At 39.8% G+C, this 20,683-nt stretch overlaps 1 protein-coding gene across 2 annotated transcripts in view; it reads right to left on the bottom strand.

The window, feature by feature from the left end:
• Positions 1–20,188, bottom strand: part of SLC15A2 (solute carrier family 15 member 2) — a 49,994-nt gene extending 29,806 nt beyond the window's left edge. For both annotated transcript variants that reach the window (XM_072613884.1, XM_072613885.1), the window contains exons 1-3: positions 19,969–20,188; positions 15,011–15,098; positions 11,251–11,392 (exon numbers count right to left, since the gene is read on the bottom strand). In XM_072613884.1, the coding sequence (XP_072469985.1) occupies positions 11,251–11,392; positions 15,011–15,098; positions 19,969–20,106 (368 nt within the window). In that variant the 5' untranslated portion in view covers positions 20,107–20,188. The remainder of the gene's footprint in view (positions 1–11,250; positions 11,393–15,010; positions 15,099–19,968) is intronic.
• Between the last annotated feature and the right edge of the window lie 495 nt (positions 20,189–20,683).

The raw sequence follows: 20,683 nt of genomic DNA, 5'->3' as shown, positions 1-20,683 counted from the left end.
ATGGATAGGGTACAGTGGTACTCCAACAATACACACAGGAGTAAATCTATGAAATCATGGACATGCTAACATAGGCACTTCAACACACACATCATATTCTCCTTATGGACTAAAAGGATGCATAATTTTAGAATTGAAGAGTATCACCGTTTCCAGAAATCTCATTTTATAGATGAAAAAACTGGGCCCAGAGAGGTTATGTGATTTGGTGAAGGTGACAGACACAGTTAGGAGTAAGAGTCTGGAGAATAACTTGGGTTTCTTGACTACTAGATCAATTTTACACCATGTGTAAAATGAGAGGCATGGTGGGGAGAGGGGGAGACTTGTGAGGCTATAGAGCATCCTTATCAGATTTGAGGATGATATAAGGCTGAGAGAGGCAGATAACACACTGGGTGACAGTCAGGATCCAATAGGACTTGAATGGACTAGAACATTGTGTTGAACCCCCAAAGATGAAATTCAGTAAGAACAAATGTAAAGTCTTACACTTGAGCATAAAACAATCCTGTCCAAGGCTTCCAAGTCATGTGAGCAACACGATAGAGGACTAGATATTTTCTTTAATCCCCATGACCTCTCAAACTTTTTCAAAAGAGAAATTATGCACCAAAAATTAGACTTCAGCTGTGTCCATGTCTAGGACATCCAGAATCTAAAAGAAGGGAGGAAAATCCTCTTAAACCCAGAAACTGATGCTTACCGTCCTTGAGTTAACTCAATACCCCTCCTACACCTCTCATGCCATCAACAGTGAAGCTAGACTAGTACACCTAAGGCAACAATACAAGCTTACATCAAAACTCTTGCACTCCATTACCCTCTCCCTCTTTCCATTTTAGTAGAGACCTCAGTTTTAGGCTAAGTTTCTCAGCACTTAACAGTAACTTGGGCAAATCTCTTCAGGAACAAAAGCCCGCCAGGGACTGCAACTGAGAAGCACAGATGCCAGGGAAAGCAGGCTCTGAACTGCCAGTGTCATGACAAAGAACTGGGGAATAGAAGGAATGGGATAGATCACCAGGACAGGACACCATGTGTGTGAAAAGCTGTGTAGCACTCTACCAAGACTGAGGGAAAGAGCAGCTCTCATCTGGCTGGAGCCAGTTCTAAACACCCAAAAGTTACGTGGAGCAGAAAGCTATGCTAGTGATCTTTGAAATGCCAAATTTGGTGAAGACTGAGAAACTTTGAGATCCAGTCCCCAAGAAAACCACAGTTAGAGAGGAGGGAGTCAGAAATGAGCAATAAGGGAAACAAGAGGGGAGGGGTAGAGAACAAATGAAAATACCAAGGATTTTAGGAAGAAGAAAACTCAAAGACCTTGAACATAAACAGAAAAATCAACAGGAAAAACCATATAACAAGCAAAGGAAATATTACCACCAGACCTAGTAAACAATTTCAGGTATCTATAAATATATACTGCAAAAAAAAAAAAAAAAAAAAAAGAAATCACTCAACCCAGTGGAATTTGAGAAGAGTATGTAATCATAAAGATGCTCTCCCTAAGTTGTTTTAAAAAAGAAATAAGAATTACTGGAGCAGAATTTAGATCTTATCCAAAAAAAAAAAATGAGCAGAATAGAAAAACTTAAATCTACAATTGTAAGCTTCACTAAAGAGAATAATAGATTTCAAATGTAAATCAACAGAACTGAAGGACACCTAAAGGAAGAGAAGGAAAATAAAAGAACATTAAAAGAAAATAGACTCTCACTATGCAAGCAAAATATGCTAAACTAACAGACAGGATGGACAGAGACAAGCTAAGGATCACAGATCTCCCAGAAGAACACAACAGGACAAAAACCCCCAACATCAGAATGAAAAGAAAAAACCTCAAGGCTGCAAACTTTAAGACATATAGAAACAAGTTCTGCAACTCATCAGGAGAAAGAACTTTAAATACAAAGGAAAGGAGATTCAAATAAGACTCTTCTGTGCTCATAGAAAAATGAGTAAGGAATGTAATAATGTGCTCCAAAGAACAATGGAGCTCAGAATGCATCCCTGGGTAACCTATCCTTACATCTGTGATTAACCATACAGCACAAAAGACAGTTGTTCAATAATAAAAGCATTTGAAACACAGAAAACCAGTATTGAACAGATTATTTGCTGCTCAAACATACCTAATAAAAAGGTAGCAAGCAAAGACAATAGCAGCAACAGAGTGACAATAGAGAAACCAGGAAGAGACTTCTAACAGACACAAAGAGACCAGGGGGAAGTTGGAAATTTAGTGACATAACAGTAAGGAGGAGGACAGGGAGTATGATGGATGGAAACTGGAGACACCCTGCCTATAGAATATTCAAATATATAAAAAACAAGGTAATGGAACATTATTGTGCCATAAGGAAAGACAAATGTGAAGAATTCAGACGGACATACAGAGAATGAAAGAGCCTGCTAATTGGTCTTCCTGCCTCAAGTCTCTCCTGCTCCATGTGATATTCCTTGAGCAAAATTTGGCCATGTCATCATGTCCCCTTCCTTAGTGTCAGTGCCTCCTAGGATCAAATATAAACTCCTGTTTGACATTTAAAGTTCTTCCCAGTGTGGCCCCATGTTACATAGCCAGCCTTGTATGCATGAACTTCTGGCCACTCTTTACATTTGACACTCCTTGGTGCCTGTCTACTGGCTGTCTCTCATTTCTAGATGGCACTCCTTCCTCACCAACATCTTTTGGAATTCTTTATTTCCTTCAAGACTCAGCTTAGGCACCAACTTCCGCATGAAGTCTCTCCTGATCCCTATGGCTACTGCTTCCTTCTCCTACAGGGTTACCTTGTTTCTGCCTTGTGTTTTTATACATTAATATATGAGCAACTCTCCCCTCCCCATTAGAAAGTAAACTCAATGAAGCAGAAACAATTCACTGCTCTGTATTGTCAGAACATAACACAGAGTCTAGTAGATCTAGCAAAGTAGATACTAAATAAATATGTTATATGATTGATTGATTGACATACAGGAATGCAAAGAGAGGAAAGGAGAGGCATAAGAATAATAAACATGATAATTATTACAATGGAAATAAAGTCAAGAGAAAGAACTAGAACACTGGGCAAACTGAACTATAAATGTTAGTGCCATACTGTCAAAGTTAGAGAACATTTCCCTCCTTTTTCTTAATCTCTAATCTAACCTTTTTGGGGGGGGAGGGGCAGGAGACATATGCTTTGTAACAGCATTTGAGTGCTTGTCATGAAATCTGTTGTATCCAAATAAATTGTATCAATAAATCACAAATAAAGTCACCATGCAAAAAAAAAATCATTTGGAGAGGATGAAATACAGACAACTTTCTATAAAATGAAGATTAAACCAGTGTCAATATTTGAGAAGAAAACAAGAGTTGAAAATCTTTCTGAGAGACTAGAAAAAATACTGTTAGGACATAGGGAAATCATGGAGATCATAAAATGAGTATTCTTCTCTGAGATGTACAGTTATATTGTTAAAAGGGTAGTCAAAGAAGATGATGGAGGAAAATTGTAGTCTCTACATTTTGGGACCACTGAGATACCTCCTGACTGTTATTATTTTTGTATTCCAGGTGTCTTGCACATAGTAGACACTTCATAAATGCTTCCTAGATAAACCTACCTGGATCTTAGATAAAAAGAGGAAAAAGAGTCACCCTTTAAAAGAGAAGAGATCCCTTCTCAGAATGTTTATTGCTTACAATCATAATTGAATATTAAATTTCAGTTAGGACTTAGTGAAAACAGGTATGTAAATTTTTCTTCAGACAAGTTCACAGGTCCCATCATCATTCATGGACTTCCAAATAGAAAATTCTTGGAGTAAAGGATGAAAATTTCTGAGGTAGGACCTGGGGATCAGGAACACTCTCTGTGTGGATGAGCACATCTGCTTCAGTCAAATCCTTCTGCAGGAATCATTGCCACTGTTATTACTATCTCTTGGGCTGAGAAAGTCCACTACCAGGAATTCTCTCTAGTCAAGTAAACCAGAAAAGACTGTTTGACAACCTATCTCCCAGGTGTTCCTGCACTATGGCATCTATAATCAGGTCCCAGACCAAGGAGAATTGTGCTCACCTACAGGCTTTGCCAAGCTTCCATTTGCAGATTCCTAGAGAAGAGGAGACTGTACTAAGACTTCCCAATCTTCCTAGAACCCCATAATCCTTTCCTAGAACATAGGTTTGCTCCACTCTGGTCTAGTCCATGCTTTGAAGAGGGAAAAGGAAATACAAAAGGATGGTGAGAAGGCATTTTCTCTTTCCTATCCCCATGTGTATGTGAGTGCCTCTTATGGGTTCTCCTCCCCCAAATTCTTTAGATTGTGAGACCCTTGAAGTCTGGGCCTGTCTTTTGCCTTTCTTTGGGCCCCCAGAACTTAGCACAGTGCCTGTCATATCATTGGCACTTAGTTGTGCTTAAGAAATTACTTTGGTCTGACTGAACTGACTTCACAGAATCTGAGCAAACCAGATTATCTTGGTAGCAGCCTAAGCCCCTGAAATTGTCCCTTTTTCTCCCAACAAGGTACCTGTGGCTACATTCTCCGTGGAGAGGTTCTTAACTTTTACCTATCAAAGACCTCTCAACAATCTGGTGAAACCTATGGATCCTTTCTCATAATAATGCCTTTAAATGCATTAAATGGAATACATAGGATTACAAAGGAAACCAGGTATATTGAAATACAGCCATCAAAATATTAAAAAATAAAACAAAATTTATAGATTAAGTGACTTGCTCAGCTACTGTCTGAGGACACATTTGAACTCCTGACTCCAGCCCAGCTTTCTATCCACTGGACTATCTAGCTGCTCCACATTCTCCTCCCTCCCCCCACCCCCTGGCCAGGGGAGTTCACCAATTCATTAGAGAAAGGGAAGCTTCCCTAATCAACCCCCCCCTTACAGAAGGAACCTAAGAAGAGATCTAGAAGAGATTTTTATCAAAAGCTGAGAGGGACTGTGGGTCATCTAGGCAGTCAATATACATTTATTAAGCACCTACTGTGTGCCAGACATTGTGCCAAGCCCTGGGGATACAAAGAAAGATTAAAAATCACTGCCTACTCTTGAGAGCTCACAAGTGAGTCCAATTCCTCCACATCCCCTTTTTCTAGTTGAGGAAACTGAGGCCCAAAAGGTAAAGGCACTTGCCCAAGGTCAGATAACTTGTAAGCTGAGTCAGTACAGGCACACCTCATTTTATTGTGCTTAGCTTTATTTAGAACTTTGGAATTGATTGTATGTCATAGGAGACACTGGCACAGGACCACTCAGCATGGTGTGTTCACATCAAAGCAGGTGCTGTGCTCTATGAGCAAAATAGAATTGAAACAGCTCAGAGGAAATGCAGGATTCACGAGTTTGGAGTATCCACCCAAATGTTTACATGGACTATTTGTGCCAGATCTGTGGTAGAGCATTCTGAGCTCGTATTGGTCTGATCAGCCACAGTGGACACATGGAAACTTGACTTTATCATAGGGATGTCATTTTGGTCCTCTTAGAACAACAACCTCCACCACTCTGCAGATATTCCATTTTTTACAAATTGAAGGTCTGTGGCAACCCTGCATTAAGCAAACCTATCAGCACCATTTTTTCAACAGCATATGCTCAGATCACGTTTCTGTGTCACATCCTGGTAATTCTCACAATATTTCAGAGATTTTCATTATTGTTATGTCTGTTATGTCGATGTGTGATCAATGATCTTTGATGTTACTATTGTAATTGTTTTGGAGTGCCATGAACTGTGCCCAAATAAGACAGCCAACTTAAGGGACAGGATGAAAGGGAAGAGGAAATAGAATAAACAGGGGTGGGGGAACAGGGGAAGAGGAGGAGGTGGGAAATAGGATGGAGGGAAGTACAGTTAACCATAGTAACTGGGAAAAAAATTTGAAGCAAGTTTCTCTGATAAAGGCTTCATTCCTCAAACATAGAGAACTAAGTCAAATTTATAAAACTAAGAGCCATTCCTCACTTGATAAATGACCAATAGAAATGATCAATTTTCAGACGAAGTAATCAAAACTCTCTAGCCCATATTAACTCACTATTGTATCAGTAAGCACCCCAACTAACTTGGGGGGGGGGGTGCTTGGATCTGCTTTTCTAAAAGGAAAGGCAACTTTTGAGAAATTAACAATCTCCTTTAATCAAGCACGTATATCATTCACTTAATTCAGGAAATCAACAGGCAATGCTTCCAAACTGTCTGATATAAGCAATATATATATTGTGATATATATATCACAAATCAAAAGACAGGTTCAACTATCTTACTATACTTGCCAGAGAGGGAAGCACCAACATCTGGGTTTTCAAGGGGGAAGCAGTGTCCTTGGTGGCTTCCCAGAGTCTCATCTGGCACACAAAGCTTTTTCCAAAAACTAACCCCAAAGTAAAACCTCACCGTCAGAGTATTTATACCTTTTTTAGAGCCAGAGGGCTTCCCAACCCTTGAGAACCAGAGCCTCATTAACAAAAGGTGTGGGCATTCCTACAAGTCTTCCCAAAAATCAAACTCCCCTTAATGAGCAGGCCCATTAATGGGTGGCTAAGATCTTTAATCATATTAACAATACAAATACATATGCTGTTTCTTTTCTATACTCTTAGTAAAGGCTCTTGGTTGATAAAGGCAAGATTCAATCAGAGGCACTTGATTACACCACAACAAAAACAGCCATAGATCCCATATTGCTAGCCCTTGCAACTATTCCTTGGAGAAATGCAAATTAAAACACTTCTTAGGTACTACCTCATACCTATTAGCTTGGTTGATAGGACAGAAAAGAAAAACGACAAATGTTGGAGGACATGTGGGAAAATTGAGACATTAATGCACTATTGGTAGAGTTGTGAACGGATTCAGCCATTCTGTACAGCAGTTTGGAACAGTGCCCAAAGGGCTATAAAACCATGCATACCCTGTGATCTAACAATACCTAGGTCTGTACCCCAAAAGAGATAAAAATCAGAAAGGAAATGGAACCACATGTACAAAAATATTTATAGCAGCTCTTTGCTGAGGACAAAGAAATTGAGGGGATGTCTGCTCATTGGGGAATGCTGAATAAATTGTGGTATGTGATTATAATGGAATACTATAGCATTATAAGAAATGATGAGCAGGATACTCTCAGAAAAACCTGGGAAGACCTGCATGGGCTGATGTAAAGTGAAATGCACTGTGTACAAAGTAACAGCAATATTTTAAGATGACCAGCTGTGAATGACTTAGCTGGCAATACAATATTTCAATGCAATTGTGAACAATTTATGGTGAAAAATGCTATCAAATCCCAGAGAAAGAACTGATGTCTGAATACAGATTGAAGCACATCTTTTTTTTTACTTTCCTAATTTTTCTTGAGGCTTTTTTTGTCTGTTTTCTTTCACAACATGACAATTATGGATATATTTTGCATGACAACTGGCTAACCCTCCCTAGCATGGAAGCATGAGAGAGGTCAGAAAAATACAGTTTTCAAGAAGTGATTTTAAAACCCAAAGGGCCCTTGAAATCAGAGCAAACCATGTCCTTGGGGTCACTCAGAAGTCTCACTTCCTCCTTGGTACTGGCATACCTTGGAGAGAGACATTGTTGGTTCAGTTCCAGACCACCACAATTTATTAAATATTGCAGTAAAGTGAGTCACGCAATTTTTTTGGTTTCCCAGTACATATAAAAGCTATGTTTACACTAAACTACAGTCTGTTAAGTGTGGAAAAGTATTATGTCTAGAAAAACGTACATAGCTTTAATTTTAAAATATTTTATTACTAAAAAATTCTAACTATCATCTGACACTTAAGCAGGTCATCTTTTTACTGGTGGAGGGTCATCTCAATATGGATGGCTGCTGACTGATCAAAGTGGTGATGAGTGAAGGTGGATGTGGCAATTTCTTAAAATAATACAACAATGAAGCTTGCCCCATTGACTCTTTCTTTCACTTGAACATTTAGAGACCACTATAGATATTAATCGGCCAAATTTCATTATTGTTGTGTCTTAGCAGATGGGGAGAACCAAGGAGAGGGAGACAGATGGAATGGCCAGTCAATGGAGCAGCCCAGTCAGAACACTCACAACACTTATTAAGTGCACTATCTTATTTGGGCACGGTGCCCTAAAACAATTATGATAAAAATCAAAGATCACTGATTACCACAACAGATATAAAAATAATAATGAATAAGTTTGAAATGTTGCAAGAATTACCAAAATGTGACACAGAGACATGTGACCACATGCAGTTTGAAAAATGATGCTGATAGGCTTGTGCAATGCAAGGTTGTCACAAACCATCAATTTGTAAAAGTGCAGTATTTGAGAAACACAATAAAACAGCTGTAGGATCACATACCAACTCTGGTTTTTAAAGCTTTTGGCAATCTGGCTCCATCTAATAAACACTTATTGACATCATTCCCCTTGTGTTCTACGTAAAATGGCCCACTTGCTCGCCAGCCTTGCATCCTTTGTCTTAGCCATCACTCGCGACTACAATGGGCTCCCTCTTACCTGTCACTCATGAAATCCCTAGCTTCTTTTAAAGTTTGACTTCTTCATAACCTAGCCCTCACCTGTCTTTCCAGTCTTCTTACAACTTTTGTTCCTCAACACATACTCTTCAATCTAGTGACACTGACCTCCTAGTTGTTCTGTGAACAACGCTTCAGTCTTTCAGCTCTAGACATTTTCTCTCCCTGTTCTCCCTGCCTGGAACTCTCTCCCTCTTCTGCTTTGATTACTGACCTCTCTGAATTCCTTTAAGTCCCAAGCGAAACTTCACCAATGCCTTCCAAATTAAATATTTCCTATTGATCCTGAATATAGCTCGCTATGTACATATTTGTTTGCCTGTTGCCTCCCCCTTTAGATTTTAAGTTCTGAGGGGCAGGGACTGTCTTTTCCTTCTTTTGTTTCCCCCATGCTTAGCACAGTTAACTGGCATGTAGAAGACACTTTATGAATTGATTGATTTCTCCCAGTAGCCTAGTTACTAGGGTTCCCTCAACAACAATAATAATTATTAGCATTTAAATACTTTAAGATTTACAAGCACTTTACAAATACTGTCTCATTTTATCTTAACACCTATGAAAAATAGGTGCTGTTATTATCCCTTTTTATAGGTAGCTGAGGTACACAAAGATGAAGTGATTAGGGCAGAGCCATACAGGTAGTTTGAAGCAAGAGCTGAACTCAGGTCCTCCTGACTCCAGGGCCATATCCACTGTACCCCTAGCTCTCTCAGGTTTAGAATGGGAGGAGTGGGTGGGGTGTGGAGATTGGATTACATGATTTCTAAGGTTCTTACATAGCCAAGTTCAAGACTTGTCTATCTACCAATGCTCTGGCCTTACCACAAGCCTCTGACCAGTTCTGAGCAAATATAGAATTGTCCATCAAATCCTACACTAGGAGGCATTTTTTTTTCCAGTTTAAAGGAGAAAGTTTTAGAATAAGTTGAAACATTGATTTTTGCCCGTAAAACCCATCATTATTTTCTCCTATTGAACTGAGCAATCTTTAAGGTAAGGGTTAAGTCTTGTGTTTCTTTTATATCTTATATTGTGTAGAGCAGATGATATTGTGGATATGATAAAGAGATGACCTGAGTTCAACTGACTTAGGCACTTACTAGCTGTGTGATCCTGAGCAAGTCACTTCATCTCTGTCTGCCTCAGTTTCCTCAACTTTGAAATGAGGGTGATAGTAGCACCTACTTTCCAGAGATGAGATATTTGCAAAGTACTCAGCAGAGTACCTGGCACATAGCAGGCAGGTAAGAAATGTTTATTCCCTTTCCTTCCCCCACCACATAATCAGTGCCATATGTAAAAGGCTGCATTTTAATTGACTTGTGATACAGTGGCTAGGATAAAGAGATGGACCTATAATTCTCTGTGATCCAAAGTACTATTTATAAATTGTATATAGAATTTTTATTTATATATATGTATATCTACATACATACATGCACACACAGTAATACACTGTTGGGTATATATGTGGATATATATGTTCATACAGCAGCATATACTTATGTGTATATATACATAGACACAGGAATATACTCTTATGTGTATATATTTATACACACAGAGCAATTTCTTGTGTGTGCTTTATATATAGTATACTCAGATTATATGTACATATTACAAAGCAACATATTCTCATAAGCATATACATATATTTATAGCAATATATTCTTTTGTGTAAATTATATATTTATATGTATACACCCAAAGCAATTTCTTCTTGCATGTTTTTATGTGTATACGTACACAGAGGAATAAACTCTTAAATATGCAATTGAGCAAATGCTTTTTGAATGAATGAATGAATGACAAGAAAGACGTTCAAGAAAAGCTAGGATAAATTTCTGATTTCATGATGATAGATTCATAAGGCATTGATGACAGATTACGGATTTTCAAAGATATATAACTTTAACCCATGAGAACAATGCTGTGAAAGACAACTACATTATAAGTGTCCCCTTTTGTGCTAGTATCTGAGACAGAACAAATGATGAGCCATGCTCACTCAAGAAGGCATTCCTTATACTTTTATGAGAAGCAAGGAAACATAGCGAAGGCTCAGGAGACCAAGAAATAGGATGAAAGCAGGAGAGACAAGCTTGTGTAGAGAAGATAAAGGATCTGAGATTACACACCCTAAGGAAGAGAAGGCTGAGTTAATACTGAATAAATATTTGTCAATGTGCAGATATTCTCCATCTTCACCAGGGGACACCAGTGGCTTCTAAACTACAAGGATCACTGACAAAAGTCTGTAAACTTAGAATAGACATTTTTTGTTAAGGCTTAAGTAAATCTGTTATTGGGGCAGCTAGGTGGTAGAGTGAATAGAAAGCTGGGCCTGGAGTCAAGAAGACTCATCTTCCTGAGATCAGATCTGGCCTCAGACATTTACTAGCTGTGTGACTCTGGGAAAGTCACTTAACCCTGCTTGCCTGAGTTTCCTCCTCTGTAAAATGGGGTGGAGAAGGAAATGGCAAACTGCTCCAGTATCTTCACCAAGAAAACCCAAGATGGAGTCATGAAGAGTGAGTGAGACACAACTGAAATGACTCACCACCAACAACAAATCTATTACTGCCTAGAGCCAAGGGGAAAGAAAGGACCTCTAGCAGTCTTGATCTGTGAATTCCCTTGGGATGTGGTCTTTCACCTGATGAGAATGAATAACGTTCTTTTCTTACCTGAACTTTCCCAACCAAGAGTCAGCCATGACTGCTCCCAAGAGAGGAGTGAAGTAGCAGAGACTGCTGAAGGCATGGTACACCGATGTAGATGTGTCTTCACTCCAGTGTAGGAAGTACAGAAAATAAAGTGTCAACACAGCTAGAGAGGAGAGAAGGGTGCAGGTGAGATGAAGGTGGATTAGATCAGTATCTGGGAAGGGAAGAGTTGGAAGTTAATGTTCTGAACCTGAACATTTATGAAGAATAGAGTCCATTTTCAAAGACCTGTACTAATAGAGTGGAAATGTGACATAAATAATCCAGAACAATGGCCTTTCAAAAATCTCGTTTCAGAATACAATTCATTCCTCAGTTGATAAATGGTCAAAGGGTATGAACAGGGAATTTTCAGAAGAAATTAAAACTATATATAATCATATAAAAATACTCTAAATCACTTTATTAGAGAGATGCAGATCAAAAGAACTCTAAGATACCACATCACACCTATCAGATTGGCTAACATGACAAAAGAGGAAGATGATAAATGTTGGAGAAGATGTGGGAGAATTGAAACACTAATTCATTGTTGGTGGAGCTGGGAGCTGATCCAACCATTCTGGAGAGCAATGTGGAACTATGCCCAAAGGGCTATAAAAATGTGCATACCCTTTGACCCAGCAATACTGTTTCTAGGACTGTATCCCCAAGAAATCATAAAAATGGGAAAGGGTCCCACATATACAAAAATATTTATAGCAGCTCTCTTTGTGGTGGCCAAGAACTGGAAATTGAGAGAATGCCCATCAACTGGGGAATGGCTGAACAAGTTGTGGTATATGAATGTAATGGAATACTATTGTGCTATAAGAAATGATGAACAGGAAGACTTCAGAGAGGCCTGGAGAGACTTATATGATCTGATGTTGAGTGAAAGGAGCATAATCAGGAGAACTTTGTACACAGCAACAACCAGTGTGCAAGGAATTTTTCTGGTAGACTTAGTACGGCATTGCAATGCAAGGACTTAAAAAATTCCCAATGGTCTTTTAAGGCAAAATGCCTTCCACATCCAGAGAAAGAACTATGGAATTCAATCACAGAATGTTGCAGATCATTTTCTTTCGTATTACATTTTGGTTTGTTATATGATTTCTCCCATTCATTTTAATTCTTCTATGCAACATGACTATGGCAAAAATGTATATAATAGGAATGTATGTGTAGAACCTATATAAAAATTGCATGCCATCTTGGGGAAGTAGGGGGGAAGGAAGTGGAAAAAAATCTAAGTTATAGGGTAGTAATTGTAGAGCAGTGAAAATAAATAAAATTAAAAGAAAAAAGAAAAAAACTTCCCAATGGTCTCTTAAGGCAAAATGCCTTTCACATCCAGAGAAAGAACTATGGAATTCAATCACAGAATGAAGTAGATCATCTTCTTTTGTATTATGTTTTGTTTTATGACTTCTCCCATTCATTTTAATTCTTCTATGCAACATGACTAAGGTGAAAATATATTTTATAGGAATGTACGTGTAGAACCTATATAAAACTGTATGCCATCTCAGGGAGGGAATGGGGAGGTAGAAGAGAATAGGGTGAGGGAGGGGAAAAATCTAAGATGTATGGAAGTGATTGTAGAACACTGAAAACAAATAAAAATTTAAAAAAAATCTCGCTTCACTTGGAATGCATTGTGTGATGTGATGATTTCCTTTATCAATTTCCTTTTACTCCATTAAAATTAATCGACCTGCTCCAAGCACCTAACATAGAAGTGGTGGAGAGGCAGCCAGTCTAGGATTAAAATCTGCCATAGATAATACAGAAAATTAATAATCTGCATAGAAATGAGAAGCTGATTTGATAAGCTAATCTCCCAGTTTCTGAGAGGTTGAAATGGGTCACAAGACACAGTCAACTAATGCTTGGGATGCCAAAGGAGCCTTTGCTTCCAGGGCATCCCATAGGAGTGAATGCCTGTTGCAGTTTAACTTCCTAGAATTGGAAGCCACCAAGGATTTGCAAAGGATTGGAGAAGGAAGCAAAGGGAGGGATTGCTGGGAGAGGGGATGTACCTTAGCTCTGATTTTCATAGGCAATTCAGGGACTAGAAGTGGTGCCTTTTTAATTTTTTTACAAATTATAACTTAAATGATTGAATTTTAAAAGCTCTAGGCAAAAGATAAAATTCAGAACAATGAGCTAGAGGGAAAGCTGAGACTAGGGGTAGACAGGGTAGGTACTCCTTAGGAGAAAATACATGAAGTTTCAAGGAGGTATATTTTTTTAATGTGATTTTATAAATTCAAATATTTTTACTGCCAGAAAGTTGTTCTCTCTGGTTTGTAGGTATTTATATTTTGATAAGTCAAGATCTACACATCAAGGCTCAAAATAACCCAAGGTTAGGGTAGAGGAGGGAAGGATTTTTGTAACCATACCTAGTGCATTAAAAAAGTGCCGTCTTGGCCTTGATTAGTGAAATAAACTTTTGTCTCAAAAATATAGTCCTACATAGAGAGACTGATGATACAAAAAAGAGAAGGGATCTTTGGAAAAGCAAAGTCAGATAGGAAAGGATGGAATAAAGAAGCTAATTTGAGTAACATGTTGCCTCACACATAATAGAGGGTTAATAAGTGTTTATTGACTGGAAGAAAGAAAAAGATTAGTCCCAGCCTGGAAAATTCAGACTCCTTAGGAATAATATATGGAGAACTCATCCTTAATGCCTTTTAGATAAACCCTTTGGAGATTGTCTAAGCAATTCTATGTTCAGTGCTGTCTATGGGAGGGAGATGGTTTGTGAGAAGACTGAGAGCTAGACAGTGGAATAGGTCATGTTAGTGATCATGGGACCATAGCAAGCAGGAGGCAGAGCAGAATTCATAAACATGTCTCAAAATTCAGAAACATTCCTACTTTCTCTGGCCAGTGTGGGTTGGTAGTATTAGGACTACAGCACTTACACTTGTACTTCTAGTATCAACACAAAGCTAAAGCCTCTGCTGGGTCGGGACTTCACACCTGGCTTCATGCCAACATTCAGGGCCACAATGAAGATATGGTGAGCTCACCATAGGCCAGTTGTGACAGGACCCTCAGCTGAGGGTCCTGGGCAAGCCACTTACTCTCCTCATTAATATCTTCATCTGAAAATGCCTACCTCACAGGGTTGTTGTGGGGAAAGGGCTTTATAAACCTCAAAATGCTAGAGAAATGAGTTACTGTTATTATAGTCATTATATCTCAGCTGACACAGGGTCAGGGCAGAGGCCATCCCTTGACTACTTCTTAAAGAGGCCTATTCACTGAATGGGCATTAAGTCACTCTGAGTACCTGAAAAGGCCTTAGCCTAAAAGGGCCAGGGTCTCCCATTGCATTCTGGGCCAACTCTAGTCATCCTGATGAATATCTGGTCACTGAATCCAGATGGCTCAGGAGAAGAAAATGAGGCTGGTAACCTTGCACAGCCCTCCCTCACTCAAAACAAAGTCAACTGTAAGTCATGTCATCATTTTCCTGATGTCATGGTCCTCCTCGAAAATGAAGGACAAACACAACACAACCTGGTATGAACTACATGGTAACCCCTCAAACAGGAGAAATTCTTAGAGGGCTTTATAGGAAACCTAGGTCAGAAAAGAAGGTTTGTCTTTTCGCCAGAGAGAAAGGGGAATTATCTGACTCAAAGGTTGGAGGGGGGGTATAGAACAGGGAAATAGAAGAGAAAGGTAGGTGGGGAGTGGGATTTGGGGATTCAAAGAGTACCTTTCATGCCATAGTAGGAGAATCGTTCACAGAACTCATTCACCACGATGAAAGCAATGCTCACTGGGTAATTAGAGCCACAGATTTTCTATGGAACAAAATGGTTGTAAACTGAGGTAAGGGTGTAGTGTAAATGCATTTGAAATATATGAACCCACAACCTTAGCATTTTAGTTAGAAAATGCACTTTCCCATTCCCAAAAGTGATTGCGAACTCCTTGAGGGGTGTTTTTCAGTCGTGTCTGGGGCTGTGACCCCATTTTGAGTTTTCTTGGCAGAGAGACTGGCATGTTTTGCTATTTCCTTCTCCAACTCATTTTACAGATGAGGAAACTGAGGCAAACAAGTGACTTGTCCAGGGTCACAAAGTTAGTAATTGTCTGAGGCCAGATTTGAACTCAGGAGGGACTGTGCTACCCAGTTTTCCTCCTTGAGGGCAGGGACTATCTTTTGTTACCCCCAGCACTTAGCATAGTGCCTGATACATAGTTAATAAATGTTTACTGATTGAATGATTAGTGAGGTGATAGCCATGGTTACCACTTTTCTGGATAAACTTACTTGAGGAATTCAGGAATAATGGCTATGTCTGAGTTATTTTTGTACATTATTATGTACATTGTATACAAGCATCACAATGCACAAAATCTCACTCTACTCAAACTTCCACTAACTTCTGCAGCAGTCCCAAGATTCTACCTTTCTTCCCCTAAGGTAATGGGCCATGTTTGTGGAGCTAGATTAGAAGATCCTTATGATAGGACACTTATGTATGAGGGTTTCCACTTCCTCTGCCACACGCCAAATGCTAGCTTTTCCCTGAATGGTGATAAAACCCTCACCCAAGGGAGTAAGTTTCCATCTATACCTCACTTGACAGTTTCCTGGTAGCCTTAGTCCATGTTGACAGACTTCCTGGTTGCCCAAGGACATAAAAAGATCCATTCAGCTGAAGCTGGGTCCCTTCACATTTGGCAGAAGTCCAAAGCCACCCAAGTTACCCCCCCTTTGCCTAGAGACAAAAGGGCCTGCATCAACACAAGTCAAGTGTGGTAGTATCCTTGACGAATATCCTTTCTATGCTATGGCTAAATGAAACTGCCTTTTGAATTGTTGAATGACTCTGAGTACCCCATTTTGTGCCAACCCTCAACCTAAACTAATAGGATGCAAAGGATCTCCAGATCAAATGATTTAATCATAATCTTCATCCTACATCTCTCTTTTCATTTTCTTGCCACTGCTCTCTTCTGGTTCTCCTCCTACCTCTCTGACCATTTCTCAGCTTCTTTGCCTGCATCTCCAGTCCAAGGCTGTCTTTGTTCTTTTCTCTTCTCTATCTCTCATTAATTTGCTTGGTAATCTGACTAGCTACCATAGATTCACTTATTTCAATACTGATGATTCTTAAATCTGTCTGTCCAGCCTTAATCTCTCAGCTGACTTGCAGTCTCACATCTCCAACTGTGTATTGGATATCTTGATGTCTTACAGACATCTTAAACTCAACATGTCCAAAACTGAACTTATCTATTCCCTGACCCACAAGAAAACCTCCCATCTTACTAACTTCTCTATTGAGGGTACCAACATGCTCTGAGTCATCCAGGCTTTCAATTCTGTCACTGGCAGCTCTTCACTCTCATATCCCATATTCATCAGTTTCTACTTTCATAATGTCTCATGCATGTGGCCTTTTCTTTGACACTGCCATCACCCTGGTGCAAGCCCCCAACACCTCCTGCCCAAGTTACTGCAGTAGGCTGATGATGGTTGGTCTCCCTGCCTCAAGTTTCTCCCAAATCTATTCCACCCTCTCTTCAACTGTCAAATGAACCTTCCAAAAAGGACAGATCTGACAATGTTGCACCTAAATTCACTTTTAGGATCAGATATAAATTCCTCCACTTTCAAAGGCCTTTCATAATCTGCCCCTTTCCTCCCTTTCCAATCTCATTATACCTTGTTCTCTCTCCCCTGGCCCAACTCCAGGTACTCCAGGATCCTGTAACACTGACCTCTCTGTTCCTTCCATACAATACTCATTTCTCTGGACTCCTCGCATTGTCTCTGACTTCCTTCAGTTCTCAGCTACAGCTCTACCTTCCTAGTCTTCCATCATCTTAAAGTCTTCTCTCTGAGATTATTTCCAATTCAGTCATTTGTATCTAACCGTTTAACATGTTGTCTTCCCCCTTAGACTGTAAGTTACATCAGAGCAAGGAAGACTGCTTTATTTTCTCTTTACCTTGCTTTGTAGCCCCTTAACTGAACACAGTGCTTGGCCATTTGAGGGGCACTTAAATGCTTGTTGAGTGACTAACCTGAGTTAGGTCCAATCACCAGTTTGGGAATTTATAGATACAATAGTTTAGGTTCCAATTGGAGTGACAATTACAGGTAGAGACTCTGCCAAGTCTCTATTTGGAAAGCTATCAGGGGTCTCAATGGCTAATGTCTTATCCTATTGCAAGTTAGAGTGGGGAAGGAGAATGTTAAAGCTGGAAAGACTATGGATTTTGATTGCTGGTGGGAGCAGATTCTAGTCATTTATCTCTGCTTGACCAGGTTAAATAAAACCTGTCCTATGTTCAGTGTCCTCTTAGCCTTAGTATTAGCCCAACTTCACTTAGGGAGCTGAGGGATTCTTTCTTGCTCTTTTCCTCTCATAAAGATCTAGACGGGAACTAAATTCTACTAGTATACTTAGGTGGGAGCATGGATGAAAGAGAATTACTTAATGAGAAACCTCCTAGATTAAACTTGGACTCTGTTATCTCAGAGTTGCAGTAGTGGGCTACCAGCTATTTAGGGATAACCTACTCATCCTTGTAGGAAAATTCTTAACAATGCAGTGACTCCCCAGATGGTTAGAGACAGGGTCCATTAAAAAAGAGAGAAACTACTCTAAGAGATCAGTTTAATTTTAGTGCACCTGGTTGTGGCCTCTGTTGAGCAGAAACTTAAGACCCCTGTAACTCAAAACATGAAAACATTCTATGCATTGTGCCACCTAGATGCCCCTGAAGTCAGGAGGACTTGAGTTTAAATCCAGCCTCAGACACTTCCTAGCTGTGTGACCCTGGGCAAGTGACTTCACCCTGTTTGCTTCAGTTTTGTCATATGTAAAATGAGCTGGAGAAAGGGCAAAACACTTCAGAATCTTGGCGAAGAAGATCCCAGATGGGATCACAAAAAGTAAGACGACTGAAATGACCGAACAACTTAGAACATGAAAATACTGATATACCATAAAATTAAATGTTCACTTTTCTTCCAAGTCTTCAAGAAAAGGAAACTTTACAATCTAATTGGGCTTCTACTGCCCTGGATGTTAGAAGACTCATTCTACAGTATGCAAGTTGATACCTGGCTGAAAAAAAAATGAACATTTTATCCCAAATTCTGCCCACTGTCCCAACCCCCCTGATCAGAGCCAGTGTCAAGGGGAGAGAAACAACCTCAGAGAGACTACCTCTCTCCCTGAGGTAATCAGACATATCTGTGAGTCAATCAATCCATAAACATTTATTAAACACCTACCGAGTACTAGGCACTGTGCCAAGCACTGGGGATACACAAAAGAGGCAAATGAAGTCCCCTCAAAATGCTTCAGATCAGATGGGGAGACAAAGTGCAGACAAACTTACAAAGCAAGCTAAATACAGGATAAATAGAAAATAATTAACAGAGTGAAGACATTGGTGGGAATTTAGTTAGAACTTAAAGGAATCTGGGGAGGTCAACAGTCAGTGAAGGACAAAGAGAGTTCCAGGCGTAGGGAAAAGTCAGAGAAAATGCCAGGAGCTGAGACATGTGGGACAGCCAGGAGGCCAGTGTCACTGGAGTTCATGGTGGGGAATGAGGTTTAAGAAACTTGGAAAGTAGGTGGGGACCAGGTTAGTAAGGGCTTTGGATGCCAAACAGAGCAGTGCCTATTGGCCTCTGGTCCTATTTTTAGTTTACAATAATAATTTGTACTAGAAGCACAGTGAAATGGGTGACAACACTGGTACTAAAAAAAGCTTCATATTAGTCAAGTATAAGAAGTTACATTTTTATCATTTTCCAAGAGCACAGGGGAGAGCCTTACTGAATGTTTTCTGGCTGAATGAAAGACTGAGTACCCTTCAGTTGTTTAATTTCTCTAGGCTTCAATTTCTTCATTTGCAAAAAGAGAACAAAATCAAAACTGTATCAGGCTGTGGACAGTTAAGTGGGCAGTGCCTTGCCTGGAATCTGGAAGACTCATCCTCCTGAGTTCAAATCCTGCCTCAGACACTTACTAGCCATGTGACCCTGGGCAAGTCACTTAACCCTATTTGCCTCAGTTTCCTCATCTGTAAAATGAGCTGGAAAAAAGGAAATGGCAAACCATTCCAGAATCTTTGCTAAGAAAACCCCAAAAGGGGTCAGGAAGTTTCAGCCATGATTGAAATGACTTAATAACACGTAAAAGCTTGCTATCAAAATGAAGGGAGGTAATGAAGATGGGTTTTCAAAAGTACAAATTGGTATGCAAGTACAAAGTGCTGTGGCTGCAGCCTGCTCCCTTTCATCAGACTGGCTACTTCCTAATGACAGAGATTTCCCAGACTTTATCCCTTCGCAAGGATAAAGTTCTATACCCAGAGGAAATGTGACCTGAACTTTCTCGCTCTTAGATCAGTAGACAAGCATGCAGGCAAGCCTCCCCAAGAGCGTTATTCTTTTCCCTTAGTGAATTCTTCCAGAACATTGTGTGAAACTTTGAATCTAAGACAAAGTACAATGATTACGTCTCACCCCATCTAAAGAAAGGGCTCTGAAGGGATAATTCTAGTCCCAGACAAAATTGATTTCTTTGCTCCTATACAACCATATTGGAACTGGGGGAGGCAGAAAGAACCTAGAGATAAAGACAAGAGGAGTGAGGTATCCCTGATAAGAAGCAGAACAAGCCTAGAGCAGAAACTCACCCAAGCTGTTTTCTTTGGAGTACTGGACGGCCGGGGTAGTTCCTCTTCTGGGGAGACGAGCGCAAAAAGAGTTTCCTTAGACTCCTTTGTGGGGAAGGTATTCATGTCTAGCTCCTCAATAGCTCTCTCCTCTGGCATGTGGCTGCAGTAAGCGGCTGGGACAGTGCCCAGCTTTCTTTGAGAAGAGGGACTAGGAGAGGGGTGGGAAGTGGGAAGTGGTTTCAGAATTTAACCCTGTGGGTGTGAGCTGTAGCTGTTCAGTGGCGTATGGGGCACAGCTGGGAATTAATTGTGGTTGGTTCACTGAAATACAAGGTGGTTAAGGGGAGGGACTTGGAAACAACTCTGAAATTTGTACAATGCTTTCTGTTTTTTGAAACATCATCATTATCACACTTTATTCTGAGAACTGACTAGTGTGATTAGTAATAGGTACATTATATTGCTTTCAGATTGGGACTTTACTGAGGGATGGGACATTGGTAAGAACAGTGTCACAAGGAAGAATGAGAGAAAATTGTGATGGATTACCAGAGAAGGAATGATTAAAAAAATACTTTTGAGGGAGACTATCTTGGCAGTCTTGAACTGTAGTAATAAAGCACCTTGATCTTACTAGGTACTCAAGTATTTGTTGCTTTCATTTGACTTAGGCAAGGAATCTATTAATTTGCAATCCCTAATAGAATGATCCCAGGATGAGGTCATGAATAGC

Source organism: Notamacropus eugenii, chromosome 5, assembly GCF_028372415.1.
Source record: "Notamacropus eugenii isolate mMacEug1 chromosome 5, mMacEug1.pri_v2, whole genome shotgun sequence".
NCBI classification, from domain to species: domain Eukaryota; kingdom Metazoa; phylum Chordata; class Mammalia; order Diprotodontia; family Macropodidae; genus Notamacropus; species Notamacropus eugenii.
The sequence above is the reverse complement of the archived record's forward strand: the minus strand, read 5'-3'. Positions and strand labels throughout refer to the sequence as shown.